Genomic DNA, 15,703 nt, shown 5'->3' with positions numbered 1-15,703 from the left:
GTGCCTTCAGGTACTCTCGGAAATCACAAATCTACTTAAGAAATCTGCTTAAGAAACAACAATACAATTATGATTGTATTAATGATTACAAAGTGGAAAGCGTGCATTACATTTTTGTATTGGGTGTCCTTTGGGTGCGCAGAAACATTCCCCCACACTGTAAAGTATTGCAGGTAGGTCTTTGTGAGTGGGTGCTCAGGTTCAGGATGAACTGTGACTCATCCTTGTATTTTTTACCTACTGATCCTACACATGATGGCGGGGTTACTTTTTTATTTATCACCTGTCTCAAAAAAAATGAACGAATGGAAAGTAATGTCGTATAGAGTTGAACGGTTTACCCTTTTGGCTAATTGGTCCCAAATTAAAAGCTCTCCAATCCCCTTCCTGTGATGGAAGCCAGCGTGTCCGAGCTGCATTCCAATGCACCACAATGGTCCTGAACGGGAAGCCTGTGAGTGGGAGGAGGTTGGCGGCGCGTTTATGTGCAGTGAGGCGGTGCCTGCCCTGCCTGCTCCTCACTGCGGCGGGCAGAGCTGTTTGCTACAGAAATGGCGGAGGGGGAGTTGGACGTCGACTCGCTGATTTCCAGGCTTTTGGAGGGTGAGTTTTCTGCCGCACTGAGTTCACATTCTCCCGTTGTTGGCGGCGGTAGTCCTCCGGGGTTATTTCCGTTTGGTTTCGACGGGAGTGGAGCAGAATGGCGTCCCGCTTTAGAGTACCCCGGCGTCGGAGTGAACGGGACTGGTCCCGTGTGTTACGGGAGAAATCATACATAATGAGACTCTTCATGAAATTAGTTGTTTGCTTTACTTTAGTGTCGGTTGATAACAAAGTCATAGTTTGAGGACTGTTTGTCTGTTCGAGTGCGCGAGACCAGCCTTAAAACTAAACCGCCGTTTATCGTCTCCTTGATTGTTGTCACAATATTTGTATTGATGAACACTAATGGTGTCATAACTTTGACACACGGCTAGTAAAACCCCAGCGGAGAGAAAAACAACTCGCGCTTTATTTCCAGACGCTTTCCACAACAGAAGGCACCGTGGTGGGCGGTAGCTGCTGGTGCGGATCCGTCCCAGAAGTTGACATTTCTTTCCAAACAAAGTGCAGCTTTGTGAATCGAGTACGCCGAATGTTTCAGCACAGTCGTTTGTTCTCTGTAGACTCACAACACCGCGCTTCTAGTATGTGTGTCTGTCGTTTGCCTGCAATTATGAGAACAAATGTCAGGTTTTCTAATGGGCTCCGGCAGCCTGCTGGATGGGGATGTTTACACAAGCCACAGGCCTAGCTTGGTGATACTCCACTTTAAATAGACCTGCAGAGTTTGTTCCCTGTTGGCATTTCAAACTGAACTTTAAGACCTGCCTTTAATCCTGTTAAACAGTGCATAGATTAACGCTGTTATCTTTCAAAGGTTGGCACATCATCTCCTGAGCTTTAACTATAAAGAACATAATCATTTTATCATGATATCATCAGTGGTTTAAAAATAATTCAGTGTTTTCTTTCTACTCGCGTCCATGTTTGGACATCATTTGGCACAAAAGTAACTTCTAGAAGAAATCTTTGTTGAATGTTTGGTGTGGATCCTCAGCATTGCTAAATAAGGGGGTGAGCTGGTCCGTCCATCTGTCCGTGTCTCCAGGACACGGAGACAGTGTCCCTCTGTGTGTCTCCCAGTAAACTTGTGGACAGCCCGGTGAACAAACATCCATGATCGATTGTCGGTCCCACGCTGAAAATCACACACGCATGGAAACGTATGCTAATGACTGTACATCAACATGTCAGTACAACCTAATCATCTGGACTGATGGGGACCGCTTACATAATGGTGCCTGTGTGTGTGTGTGTGTGTGTGTGTGTGTGTGTGTGTGTGTGTGTGTGTGTGTGTGTGTGTGTGTGTGTGTGTGTGTGTCAGCTGTACAGTAACAGCAGTGTGAGCCTGTATTGTCAGCTGGGCTGTACTGTCACCAGTGTGCTGGTTATGTAGTTGTTTTTAATGCAGGGCTGAGGAAACCTCGGTGGAGGAAATTGGTGGGATCTGGGCCTAAAGGCTTCCAGATGTGAGCTGTGATTATATCCAACCATCCGTCTTCCTTCAGCCACTTTCTCTTTCCGTCTCCAGTGAAGTTCGTATCCGGCCGGCTAATTTTTGGTGTGATCGAGCGACTAAGAGGCTAATGTGTTGGTTTTTTTAATACCTTCGTTTGGGAAATATATACGTTTCCTGCAAGTTCTCAAATCGTTAAATTTAAAATGCTCTAAAACCAGAACGGTCTCCGCTTAATCGCCTCTTCTGGAGCTTTTGACCTCGAAACATTTTCATCTTCAGCAGCTGATGGGTTTGAAAACGTGCCAGATTTTTACTTATTTTTTATTGTAACATTTAGATTTGAATCAGGAACTGCCTGGTCAAAGTAGGATTATGAGGTTTCTGGGCATTTTCAATATCAACAGTTATTTTCTTGATTAATCAATTAGTCATTTCGTCTATAGAATCTCAGAAAAGGACTAAAGGGCCTGGCTAAATCTTTTTTTAATTTAATATAAGGACAAGAAATGCTAAATTATATGTTTGTATGACGGCGTATTAGTTACTATCGATAGTTATTATTGTAAGTTTAACAAATAGGGGATCTTTCTAGTAAATTTGTAGTTTTCCCTCATAAATGTATGACTTTAATCTTGAAAATGATTAGTTTTCTCCCTGTTTTCCTCTACTACCCCTCTGCCACTGATTCGTTTTTTTAAACCTACAATGGCATCGATACTCCGCCGTATATTTGGAGCGTTCACAGGCAGAAACACACACTCGCACCGTCCCTCGTGTGTCCGTTTTATTTTAAGACTTGACCTTTCAACAACACAAAGACCTCTCACAGGCTTTTCCTCACTGATGAACTCAGATATCCATCAACTTGGTTTACTTAACCAGATCACATCTCCATGCTCTTACTCCGAGCTTTGCTAAATGACCCGTCGCTGGCTTTCCCCTGGCATTCGCTCCAAGAGGCTCACTAGGGGTTTTTTTCTCTCTCTATCTGCCACATAGGAAGTCTCTCCCTCAGTGTAGGACAGGAGGACTTCAAGTTCCTCGTGCCAGTCGGGAATCCACGTACACGTGCACACAGCGCACATATGGAGGCTCTGCTCTCCCATTAAATGTCAACGGGCACAGCTGTCCCTGGGAGAAGTGAACTTACCCTTTAGGTGACACCGACGGGGCCGAGGAGGGGAAGAAGGGCAATACAGTAATACAGTAGATGTCCAGCTCCTCTTCAAGGACTCAGAATATATTATAGTAAAGTGTTTTTTAACATTTTTAAAATTCTATACAATTATTGACCATATTTAACGTTTTGATTTGTTTGAAACCTATGGGAATGTGTTCATAAAGTCAAGTTTGGGACAAATCAAAGTCGTGTGTGAACATCCAATCACACACACACACAGAGTGCTCTGCCTCCGGCAGTAAGTGGTGGGTTGACAGCCGTCGTCTAGCTGACAGGCTAAACCTGATCCACTGACAACATGGTTTACAGTCACTGGAGCGTCCTCGAGGCCTCGTCGGCGGGCGTTCTGGCCTCTCCACTTCCATTTGTCACTCTGACTACAATGACTTGGCGTTCGCTGTCTCGTGAGTCACAGTTGGAAGGTGAGCAGCCACAGTGGTGCATAGCTGGACTCGGCAGGCGGAGTGGCTTCTAGACGGGGGATTATGTTCTCAGATGGGATTCACGATATCATCCCCATCGCCATGAAAATATGCTTAAAACATCCTGGAATCTTACATTTAGTCGAGACATTTATTACATCGCAGAGAGAACTAAGATCACAAATCTTAACGTCTTACTGCAGAAATAAAGGATACATTATTTTTGTATCATCTTTTTCTCATTGGGCTCTATTTTTCATTTGTTTCCAGGATACAGAGCTGAACATCCATTTTAGTGGAAAAACAAATAATCCATTTTTAATAAGGTAATCATAAATCACATGGTCTCCCTGCATTAATTATTAAAAACAATGTTCTTTTTAAATCGGTCAGTCGTTTTTACTTCTCTACCATGATAGTGAGCTTGGTCCTGGTCCCGTCCCTGGTGTCTGCTAGAAGCTGTGATACGATGCTTATTCTGGGATTCATGAGGGGGTTCAAAGTCCACCTTTAACCCCAGTGCAAAGGTATTTATGAGTGCCTTGATTAAGAGAATGAATAATTGTCGGTTAGGTGTCTAATCACCGGGGTGACCTGAATCAATCACTACCGCCACATCCACGTTGCACAGTATTGCACGGCACTCTGGGAAATCAATCCGTCGGAGTCAACTCTGCAGTGTTTGACATTTCACAGCAGAATCGGAGCTGACGATGATGAAATCCTTCAGTCTGTCCACGCCGGCCCGTCACGTGTCTGCCATTACAGGCCCCGGCCTGCCCATGCTACGCCCACACCGGCCCAGCTTCAGAGACAACAGGCCGCCAGCACAGGTGGCGTTATGTGGCACGATCCACGCCACGGCCCCCCGAGCGTCGGCCAGCGAGCGTTCTTCATTTTTAGTTTAAAGGCAAAGACGCCAGCCAAGTTGTAACCCCGTACGGGAACGATCTCCACGGGGCACGTCTCGATTTAGGAGCAGGTCGTGTTCATTTCCTCAAACTGGAGCGCTGCCTTCACTTTCCACACTGCAGCCCAAAACCTTCCTCTGTATTATGCAAGAAATCATAATCCATAAATATCCATCCTATTTAAACTTTGTATTAGAGGTTTGATAGCACACAAATGCAATGGTCACGTATAATATTACTATTTTATAAAGCAGGGGGCAAAAAGACGAAACAGGTATATCATTATGGTAAATTGTTAATGTCAGTGATGCTCCATCTTTGTTAATAAAACCTGCATATATGCAAATATATGGTGGATGGAAAAAACAGCATCAATAACTGGAAAATATTCTAATTTAAGCGACCGTGTCTGGAATTACAGAAAGTTCAAAGGTTCAAAAAACAGATTTTGGTTGAGTCGTCCTCATCTAAATGTAGCTAGCATGAGCTAACATTAGAGAGGGAAGAGTCTGGCCCGTCTCCAGCCTCAAAGATGAAGCATCGACCGCTCGGGACTTTCTCAAGCTAAAAGCGGCGTCGCGGGCCAGAAAAAGGTCGCCTCCTCCGGCGGGAACGGGTTAAAGTGTCCTGCTCTCTGGTAACACTGCGTTGGCGTGGCCCTGCTTGTTTTGGTCGTGGAGGCCCGCCGCTGTGCTGCGTGGGGCTCAGGCTGCTGCCGTGGCATTCTGTTGTGGAAACAATGGCGGAGCCTGTGTGGCGGGGAGCGTTCACCCCCTGGCACCCAACGTGGCACAGAGCGGCTCACCCAGGCTTTTCAGCTGTGCAGCTCGGCTTTCCAACGAACCCTCCCCTCCCCTCGCGTCCCCCCCCACGTCCTCCCTGTGTTTCTCCCGTCTTCTCCTCCTCCCTGTCTCTCCCACTTTCTGCACCTCCTCTCAATTTCATCCTTTCTTCGGCCCCACAAAGGCGGCCATTCACCCGTGGCACTTAAAGGCGAACAAAACGTCCTCTGAAAATGCCATCGCAGTCGGGATTTCTGCCTTAAGATTGGCTCTCCCTCGCCAGCGTGGCTTTGTGCTCCTCGTTCACTGAGGGGTCAGTGTTTTCCATCGCGGCTGTGTGGGAGAGGGTTGGATGGATGGAGGGGGGGGGGGGGGGATGCTGGCCGCCTGCCCAGTTGGAGAGAATAGAGAATGGAGGTGGAGAGCTAAAAAAGGACTGACGGGGCATCTTTAATGGTGCGGCAGCGACTAAAACATGCACATGTCATGCCTGCTTAGAACTCATGACTCAGCTCGATCCGATTTTGTTACCGTCATCACAAGTGAAACATATTTTAGCATTTTATTTGTTTTCCACTTGATGTTCACACAAAAAAATATGTACTATCTGTGACCATAATACAAATATTTGTTTCTTATCCAAATGTGAATTTATTTTCCATTTTAAGCATATTTTGATCTTTTATCAGAATAACATTGTGAATCGCAATTCAGAACACCTCCACAGAGAGCTTCAACAACTTTATACAAACTGTTTTGGTTTCCTGGGAAAGTCCCGGGTTCTCCCATGAGGACTTGAAAAGTGTTGCTAGGGACAGGGGAGTCTGAAATGCCCTCGGGACCCGGACCCGGATCAGCGGAGGAACGTGGATAGATGGAGAGGAACTAAGATTGTGTGGCAGTGGTGATCCAGGAATATGTTGTAATATAAAGTCAAAAAGCGGTGTACAGTAATAGTGTGGGTGTGAGTGGAGTTTTACATTGTTGTGGACCTGCAGAGTCCTGGTCTGTGGTGGACTGGCCTCATTCTCTCCCATTCAACAACCGAGCATTCAAGTGCTCCATCTATGTCCTCACACACTCGCTCACTTCCTCCTTCCTCCATACAGTAGCGCCCATATATGGTAATCTCTCTCTGTCTCTCTCTCTCTCTCTCTCTCTCTCTCTCTCTGTCTCTCTCTCTCTGTCTCTCTGTCTTTCTCTCTCTCTCTCTCTCTGTTCAAGTGACCCCTGCTCTCCCAGATAAGCGACCTCTTTGACCCTTTGAGCTCTGAGTAGTTTGCAATCAGTGAAGCACAAGGAATGACGAGTCCATCCACTTTAAGTGAGTTGGAACTGTGTGTGATTGTGTGTCTGAACAACTCTGGTGTGTTCAACATGCAGCACAATGCTGGGTTGGGCAGTAACCAAGAGATCCTCCCAAATATTTAGAGAATTAACTCGGCAACGGCCAACAAGCAGCCGGACTTGAAAGTGAACACGGGCTCATTAGTGGCGAGGAGGAAACCCCGCAGCGACACCGGTTAGGCACTAGATTTCATTGAGGATTAAAGGACCTTCTTACACAAATAATGTCATTTTTAGAAATTGAAAGTATTAATTTGAGCATATAATGCTTGTTAAACTCTTAATTTAAAGTTAAAATACACTGTTTATGTGTTACCTAAACAATTCCTGATGTAGACAAATGTTACCTTTGCTCAGATTGCACAACGATGGTGTTACAGGGACTGTGATCAATGAAAATGCAGATTATTTTACTTTTTCCGTACGTCTTCTTTATGCTGACAGTTTTCCTAAAACTCAATAATTCATGTCAATATGTTGAATCGTAACCTCTGTATAATGATACGTATCATATCTCTGTATGTAAGACACAGCCCTGATCACCTTTAACACATGATTACCTGATCAAGCCCAAAATAATAGATCAATCAACAGGATCGTTATCTTTCCAGCTCTTACAATGTAGGTTTTTAATTAGTTTTTAATCCAAACCTTAGTGTTTGTTTTTGATCTGTTGAAATGTTTCATGATTCATTTCCTCGTGCATGCTTGGCATGTTAGTCATCCTCCTATACTTTTAAAATATTTGTGGATCTCAGACGGTCCCGGACAACCAGAGCTGTTTAGGTCTGAGGGGTCAGATCTACCAAGACAACGGTGGGACGGAGGAGGACGGAGACCTCCACCCGAGTTCAGCCAAGAATGCAATTTAAAGATACATGGGGGGGGGGGTCTGGCAAAGAGAATGGAGGTGCTGTGATCTAGAGAAGCCGCACAGCGTTCAGTCTGACGAGGTCAGAGGGCGACCAAACATTAAAGCTCCAGTAAGCCGACACACACCTGACCAAATTAGGAGCGATGCGTCCGCTCACAGAGGGCTTTCTCAAGGAAGAGACTCTCCAGTGATCTCCCCCGAAGGGAAGCTGCTCCGCTGTTTCAGCCAGAAACCCGATTCATTCCCTCTGAGAAAGTGTTCGTCTCGTCTGTCACCGTGTGACTCGTCCAGCTTGTGTGTGCGTGTGAGTGGTGGGATGCATCAGCAGTGTGTTCTTCTGTCATCCATCTATTCCCTTTACTGTATTCCAGTAAACGGATTACAGAGACTCAGTGGAGATCCTGACTGAGTTCCTAATATGGGTCCACAATGATGCTAACACACAGCATGCTAGTGGCCTTTTTCACAGCAGCCATTTTGACAGGTCGGCCCTGGGTAAACACGGGTGTGATTAACATTATGGCACTGTTCCATTTAGGTGGGCCCTGGGATTGTGCACACGGCTCAATGGAAAGCATGGGAACGCGATTCAATCAGCTGATAGCGGGGAATTTCCATCATCGGGATAATCATGAAAAAGTTGTCTAGCTCGCCGTCATGGGAGACAAATAATATTCAGATAAAAATAAAATAATAAAATGCGTCTCCAGGAATGGTCAGAAGGTAACACCTGTTGCTGTCGCTCCTGTTAAGTGTGCAGAGCAGAAGGCCGGACGGACTGAGTGACTTGGAGGATGACATGATCAGTATGCATTCTGGGAAATGTCACTTTATCTGAACATGAAGCATTTAATGATAGTAATTATAATTGTTGTCACCTTTGAGTCACAGAGACGCCCGTCCACCACAAACGAGGTTCCTGTGCCAGGTGTTTTTATAATGTCTGAACACATTTAGTCACCTCGGCATCATCACATCTTGTGATGGGGGCGGGACTATTCAGCACCTTATTGTCACAATCAGTTGACCACGCCCAAATTTGGTCAATCACTGATGTGGATGCTCCGCGTTGAGGCGGCCGACTGAGAGAAACCACTTTATCTGCAAATCAGCAGCAGAAACAGCAGCTCCGCTCACCAACACCTTCCAGGCTGGAAATTGGTCTTGCTGGGTTGCCATGGTGACGAGACGTGGGGTACCACCTCCCGTTCCCTCTCTCCATCTCTCTCTCTCTCTCGGTGTCTCTCGCTCCCTCTCTTTTCTCTTCACCGGGGAAGCTGCAGTGCGGTGGTGGGGACGGAGTAGAGGATGCTGGGATACCTTCCCACACGGCTGACACGGTTCAGAGTCAAGGTCACACTGTGTGTGTGTGTGTGTGTGTGTGTGTGTGTGTGTGTGTGTGTGTGTGTGTGTGTGTGTGTGTGTGTGTGTGTGTGTGTCTGTGTGTCTGTGTGTCTGTGTGTGTGTCTGTGTGTCCATCTTAACTTTACCATATGATGAAAGGGGATCCTCCCAGGAAAGTGAGGCCAGTGCTGCTGTTTGGGGGGTGTGTGTGTGTGTGTGTGTCCTATATTAGGCCTGTCAGCTGAGCCAGCACAGACCTGCAAGCGCGTCATGGCAGCGCTGGAAGGGAGGGGCGTGAAATCAACCTCTCGGCAGTCGGTGCACAGACGCTCCCGCCCGTCTGCTGTTCTCACTGTGGGATCGGTTGTACACGAAGACCAATAACACAAGATGTTGTTATTTTAAGGGCTTGATGACTCTATGTGTATGTTTTGGTTGATTTGGTAGCAGTCTCGGTGTGGGAGGGGGGTACCAGGAACAGGAACCAGGTTTTCTTCCTCAGCTCTGTGCACTTTCCAATAAAACGGAGCATGTAGCATCATCTGACTCTTCTAAAAAATAAGGATGTTTTCACATAACTATCATAAAGAATTAAGGTGTAATATGTACATTTTCAATGGCTGTTTGATAACCCGGCAATCCAACTTCTTTCCTAATTCGGCGAACAAAGCGAAGAACAACAGTATTGAGTGATATTTCCCCCGGTGGTTACGTTACAAAGCACTTTTATAAACATCCACACTTCGTGACAAACAGACTGGAAGGTGCCGATGCGTTTCAGCCCACTCTCCCCTCAGCGCTGGTAGCGAGGTGTTTCGTTGTTTGCTGGTAAACATATTTTAGAGGCAGCGTGGGCAAATAAACTACAAACATATTCAGTATTCTATGGAGTAGAAGAGTCCTGCAGAGATGCACAGTGTGTGTCCTTCAGTGCTAAAGTTACAGGTATCACTCATAGACTGCTTTAAAGCCGAGTTAAATCTCTCAACGTGAACCGGTCCGGAGCAGGTTTGGTCTGCCGCATAGGTTACCATGGCGATCAGGTCAGGTTAAACGAGGGCCTCCCTTCTGTGACGTGGAACACTTGTGACACAGTCCCAACATACTTGGCTGAGCCTCTGATCTCACCTCGTGGTACGCCCTCAGGTGTGTGATCACAGAGGAGACAGCTCATCGCCTAGGAGACACACACACACATACCACCTGTCCGTCACATTCTCCTGCATGCGTCGTCACTGCGTCTCCAGCAGGATTGCTCTCACGCCGTCCGTCTACTTGATATGCCTACTAAGTGGCGTTTGACCCCCGCTCAGATTCCCATGGTGCTGCTGTGGTGTCGTCTGACAGTCGGTCAGCTCGGTCTGTGGTTTACCGAGCAGCAGGTCTGTGGCGCTGCCGTCCGTCTGAGTACAGGTGGAGTCGGCCTGTCTCCTGTTATTTAGGACAAGTTATTATCCCGATATTCCTCAAAATATGCTTAGAATTTAATCATAAACCATACATGAATCACTTGCATCAGAGAACACGCATCCAATTTAGTGGAAAACTATCAAATATTTGATGGATGGATGGATTTGATCATTATTTCTTCCAAACTGGGCAGCTCTTTTGTTACAGCCAGTCATCCAGTTATGTTGGGGAAGAGTTGTGTGGCTTTAATCTTGATGGAAGGACTTAATGACATACTTATTTAGCACTGCTGACTTAATGACCAATCTTCAGTACGTTTGATGAAATGACTCCACATCCCTCCACTTACATCTAAATGCTCCGTGTCACATGACCTCCTCTTTGCCTCGGTTACACAACAGGACGTCGTCTCCCCCGAACCCTCCCAACGTCGGCGGTGCCCACGCGAGCTATTTCCGTCCTCTGTTTACTAAACGCTGCCTCCCATATTTAGTTTGAAGTTCATGTAGTTCATCATCATATCCTGGAGCCGCTCAAGCCTGAAAGCCTGGACGCCTCTCCAAAACAAACATACAGTTGTTTAACCTGCCCCTCCTCCCCCCAACAGTGCGAGGATGTCGTCCAGGGAAGATTGTCCAGATGACGGAGGCCGAGGTGCGCGGCCTCTGCATCAAATCCCGGGAGATCTTCCTCAGTCAGCCCATCCTCCTGGAGCTGGAGGCTCCGCTCAAAATCTGTGGTGAGTAAAGCGTTTGGACTTCTGAACTGTAGTGTGTTTTTTTTATCATCAACCTGCTCCATCACTGCCTCCTCTCCACCCTCCAGGTGATATCCACGGACAGTACACAGACCTGCTGAGGCTCTTCGAGTACGGCGGCTTCCCCCCGGAGGCCAACTACCTGTTCCTGGGCGACTACGTGGACCGAGGGAAGCAGTCTCTGGAGACCATCTGCCTGCTGCTGGCCTACAAGATCAAATACCCCGAGAACTTCTTCCTGCTCCGGGGCAACCACGAGTGTGCCTCTATCAACCGCATCTACGGCTTCTACGACGAGTGTGAGCGCTCTCGTACTGTTCCCTCCTAGATCTGGAAACCAGGTGGTCTCGGATCCCGCTCATCTTCTCCATCTTTTGCAGGCAAACGCAGGTTCAACATCAAACTGTGGAAGACGTTCACCGACTGCTTCAACTGCCTGCCCATCGCTGCCATCGTGGACGAGAAGATCTTCTGCTGCCACGGAGGTATTCATGTTGTCTGTAGTGGGGGGGCCTGGAGTCCTGGATGTGGGTGTTTACTGTAGCGCTCTCCTGTCTGTGTTTACACCAGGTGTGATTCATTGCATGAAAAGTCAAGTGTAAGCTTTATTTTCGGTTGGCCCACGTGAAGTAAATGGGTCAAACGGGAGCTTTGCTGATGTGGGTTAATACCTGCCGACGGCACAGGTGGAGATTAACACCGTGGGGGGGTGGTGTCATCGTTTCAGGTCTCTCTCCAGACCTGCAGTCCATGGAGCAGATCAGACGCATCATGAGACCCACAGACGTGCCTGACACGGGTAGGGAACACACACACACACACACACACACACACACACACACACACACACACACACACACACACACACACACACACACACACACACGGGAAGCTACAGAATTATACAAAAACCTCATAAGTAAATAAATACTGAACCTGCCCCCTTTTTAAATACACTGCTCAGAAAACATGAAGGGAAATAAAAATGATGTATAATGACACTAGCAGAACCAACACCAGAGAAGAACCAACACTAGAGAAGAACCAACACTTAGAGAAGAACCAACACTAGAGAAGAACCAACACCAGAGAAGAACCAACACCAGAGAAGAACCAACACTAGAGAAGAACCAACACTTAGAGAAGAACCAACACTTAGAGAAGAACCAACACTTAGAGAAGAACCAACACTAGAGAAGAACCAACACTAGAGAAGAACCAACACTTAGAGAAGAACCAACACCAGAGAAGAACCAACACTAGAGAAGAACCAACACTAGAGAAGAACCAATGCCAGAGAAGAACCAACACTAGAGAAGAACCAACACTTAGAGAAGAACCAACACTAGAGAAGAACCAACACCAGAGAAGAACCAACACCAGAGAAGAACCAACACTAGAGAAGAACCAACACTTAGAGAAGAACCAACACTAGAGAAGAACCAACACTAGAGAAGAACCAACACTTAGAGAAGAACCAACACCAGAGAAGAACCAACACCAGAGAAGAACCAACGCCAGAGAAGAACCAATGCCAGAGAAGAACCAACACCAGAGAAGAACCAACGCTAGAGAAGAACCAACGCTAGAGAAGAACCAACACTTAGAGAAGAACCAACACTTAGAGAAGAACCAACGCTAGAGAAGAACCAACACTTAGAGAAGAACCAACGCTAGAGAAGAACCAACGCTAGAGAAGAACCAACGCTAGAGAAGAACCAACGCTAGAGAAGAACCAACACTTAGAGAAGAACCAACACTAGAGAAGAACCAATGCCAGAGAAGAACCAACACCAGAGAAGAACCAACGCTAGAGAAGAACCAACGCTAGAGAAGAACCAACACTTAGAGAAGAACCAACACTAGAGAAGAACCAACGCTAGAGAAGAACCAACACTTAGAGAAGAACCAACGCTAGAGAAGAACCAACACTACAGAAGAACCAACACTACAGAAGAACCAACACTACAGAAGAACCAACACCAGAGAAGAACCAGTCAGGAAGGAAAAGGAGAGAGCAGCCGACGGGCCTCCACAACAAACCATCTCTTTTTGGGGCTCGTGTTGCTTTTTCCTCCATCTCACCTGATCTCCCTCCAGATATACTTTTATCCTCCACTGGTGCAACGACAGTAAAATAATACATTTCAATTCAAAAACTTAAATTCTCCCCGGGGGTCAGTTAAATATTTTCTTTGTTGAATTTGTTTTTTGTGTTCATTAAGATTCGTATTAGAGGTAATTATTTACTGGTTTAATCTTTTGGTCAATAGACTAATTAAGCTGTTACTAAAGAATGTTTTGTTTGATTAATGAATCAGCTGATTGTTTCAGCTCTAGTTGATACCAGTAAACCAGCTAGGATTGTTTATCACTACTTATGCTCCGTACCTGCCAGCTGCTAAACACACACAAGACTCCTTTGACAAAAGCGGTCATTTTAGCTCTCGGAACACAGGAGATGCTGATCTGCCACCGAATGAATTGGTTAGTTTGTTATTGTGACCTAAATACACGTCAACTGTCGATAGCTTATGGTGGAAACAAATCTGAGCCCATATTTATCTTCTTCTGGTTGGAAATCGGCCCAGAGAACTCTGAGAGGGATTTGCAGGTTCGTTCTTCCTCGTAGCCTCGGGAGTAAAAGCAATTTAACTGAGGAGATGACTCCTGTATCAGCTGATATTCAGGCGGAGGCACGCTCATTTAGTGGGCAGAGAGGTGTTTATTGATGCCAATGAGGTTATTAACCGATACCGTGATCCTCTCCCTCGGTGCCTCAGCTAGTGATGTGCTCTTCTAGTAAACCAAGCGGAGTCTCGGCCCCCTCGTCTCCAAAACCGGTTGTTTTTGTCCTTATAAGGCAGCCAGTGTTCAGGCGGTAGCAGCCGCCGTCTCTCAGATCCTCTTATGGTCTTTCAGGGAGCCTCCGACGTCTGGAGGTGAAGAGTGTGTGTGTGTGTGTATATAGGCAGCCTCGACATTGAATACCTGGCATACTACGGGTGTGACATGAAGGCCACTTCCAGCAACGTTGATTTACGCAGACGAGAGGTCGAGCACGGAGATGCATCACATGTTGAATCACATGAAACTGTGTGTGATCTGGTGTCCTGGTTCCTTCCAGGCCTCCTGTGTGACCTGCTGTGGTCGGATCCCGACAAGGACGTCCAGGGCTGGGGAGAGAACGACCGCGGCGTCTCCTTCACCTTTGGGGCCGACGTGGTCAGCAAGTTCCTGAACCGCCACGACCTGGACCTCATCTGCAGAGCCCACCAGGTAACTAACACACACACACACACACACACACACACACACACACACACACACACACACACACACACACACACACACACACACACACACATTCTGCCAATACAAGAAGGCAGGTCTTCATGTGTTTATTAAACAGAGAGAGAACTCTGCTCTTCCCACAATGATTTATTAGTATTGGTTATTAGTAATGTATTCAAACTTCATCAGAAGTCTCGCCAGCTGTGATCATCCGTGACATCATTCACGCTCCAGAGGAAAGGACGTCTCATTTCTGTAAAAACCTATTTCCTCACTCCCCCTCTCCTCGGCCCCCCGGTGGGCGGGACTAAGACATGGGCGCAATGTAAGCGATTTGGGATGCACCCCCTACTCTGTCGTTCACTAATAGTCCTGTGTGTCTGACGCCCCCAGGTGGTAGAAGACGGCTATGAGTTCTTTGCCAAGCGGCAGCTGGTGACTCTGTTCTCGGCTCCCAACTACTGCGGGGAGTTCGACAACGCCGGCGGCATGATGAGCGTGGACGAAACCCTGATGTGCTCCTTCCAGGTAGGACGTTACCCAGCATGCACCCCAACTCACAATGCAGGAAATAGTATTATTAGTAAATGATATAGTACTAAACGACTAACAAGACCCCATATTAACTGCAATAAAGAGAGTTACCAGATTGTTATTCGATGACATCACAGGCTCTTGTATGTGTTTGTAGATCCTGAAGCCGTCTGAGAAGAAAGCCAAGTACCAGTATGGAGGGATGAACTCCGGCCGGCCCATCACTCCTCCCCGCACAGCCCAACCTCCAAAGAAACGATGAAGACGGACGGACGGAGGACGGAGGATGATGGAGAGGGAGATGATGGTCAAAGATCGTCTCCTGTTGGCTTTTCACAACACGAACGAAGTCAAAGCAACACTTGGCGGAGAGGGAATAACGGATGAACACGACTATTTTAAGAGACACACCCACCCTCTTTCCTTTTCCCTCCTCTCCCTCTGAACTGCTGTCACTCTCCTGTTCTTCCTCCATGCTTTTTTGTTTTCTCTGCATTTGTGTAACATTTTTCAAAACAAGTGTTAAAAGAAAAAACAGTACAAGGACGTCATTCTGTAGCATATCGGAGTGTTTTTCTTTTGTCTTTTTGTCCTTTTTGCCTTTTATTCTCTTGACAACAGAATGACAACTAGTTTAGTTTATCACATCCCCCCCCCCACCTGTACAGACACAACAGGTATTAATAATTATGACTGCTGGGTTTTCAATAAATAATACAGGAAATTAATGCGTCTGAATGTTGTGTGGTTCTTCCTGCTACAGAAACCCTGAGAGGAAAGTGTGAA

General features: G+C 46.6%; 1 protein-coding gene across 1 annotated transcript; it reads left to right on the top strand.

Annotated features, from left to right (window-relative positions):
* The first annotated feature begins 450 nt into the window (after positions 1-450).
* On the top strand, positions 451-15,645 carry LOC311009179 (serine/threonine-protein phosphatase PP1-beta catalytic subunit). Its single transcript, XM_084003195.1, has 8 exons — positions 451-603; positions 10,940-11,071; positions 11,158-11,388; positions 11,470-11,574; positions 11,817-11,888; positions 14,217-14,368; positions 14,777-14,911; positions 15,075-15,645. The coding sequence occupies exons 1-8, from the start codon at positions 552-554 to the stop codon at positions 15,177-15,179; spliced, it is 984 nt and encodes a 327-aa protein (XP_083859321.1). The 5' UTR covers positions 451-551; the 3' UTR covers positions 15,180-15,645.
* The last annotated feature ends 58 nt before the right edge of the window (positions 15,646-15,703 follow it).

The sequence above is a fragment of the Eutrigla gurnardus genome (genome assembly GCF_963514095.1).
Source record: "Eutrigla gurnardus genome assembly, chromosome: 23".
Classification (NCBI taxonomy): domain Eukaryota; kingdom Metazoa; phylum Chordata; class Actinopteri; order Perciformes; family Triglidae; genus Eutrigla; species Eutrigla gurnardus.
This window is presented reverse-complemented; position numbering and strand designations above follow the sequence as displayed.

What these genes read in the sequence shown, in the direction of transcription:
- LOC311009179 (XM_084003195.1), top strand. Translation starts at nt 552, where the DNA reads ATGGCGGAGGGGGAGTTGGACGTCGACTCGCTGATTTCCAGGCTTTTG. An exon ending in CACAGACGTGCCTGACACGG is followed by an intron (nt 11,889 to 14,216) that starts GTAGGGAACACA and finishes GGTTCCTTCCAG; the next exon opens with GCCTCCTGTGTGACCTGCTG. An exon ending in CCCTGATGTGCTCCTTCCAG is followed by an intron (nt 14,912 to 15,074) that starts GTAGGACGTTAC and finishes ATGTGTTTGTAG; the next exon opens with ATCCTGAAGCCGTCTGAGAA.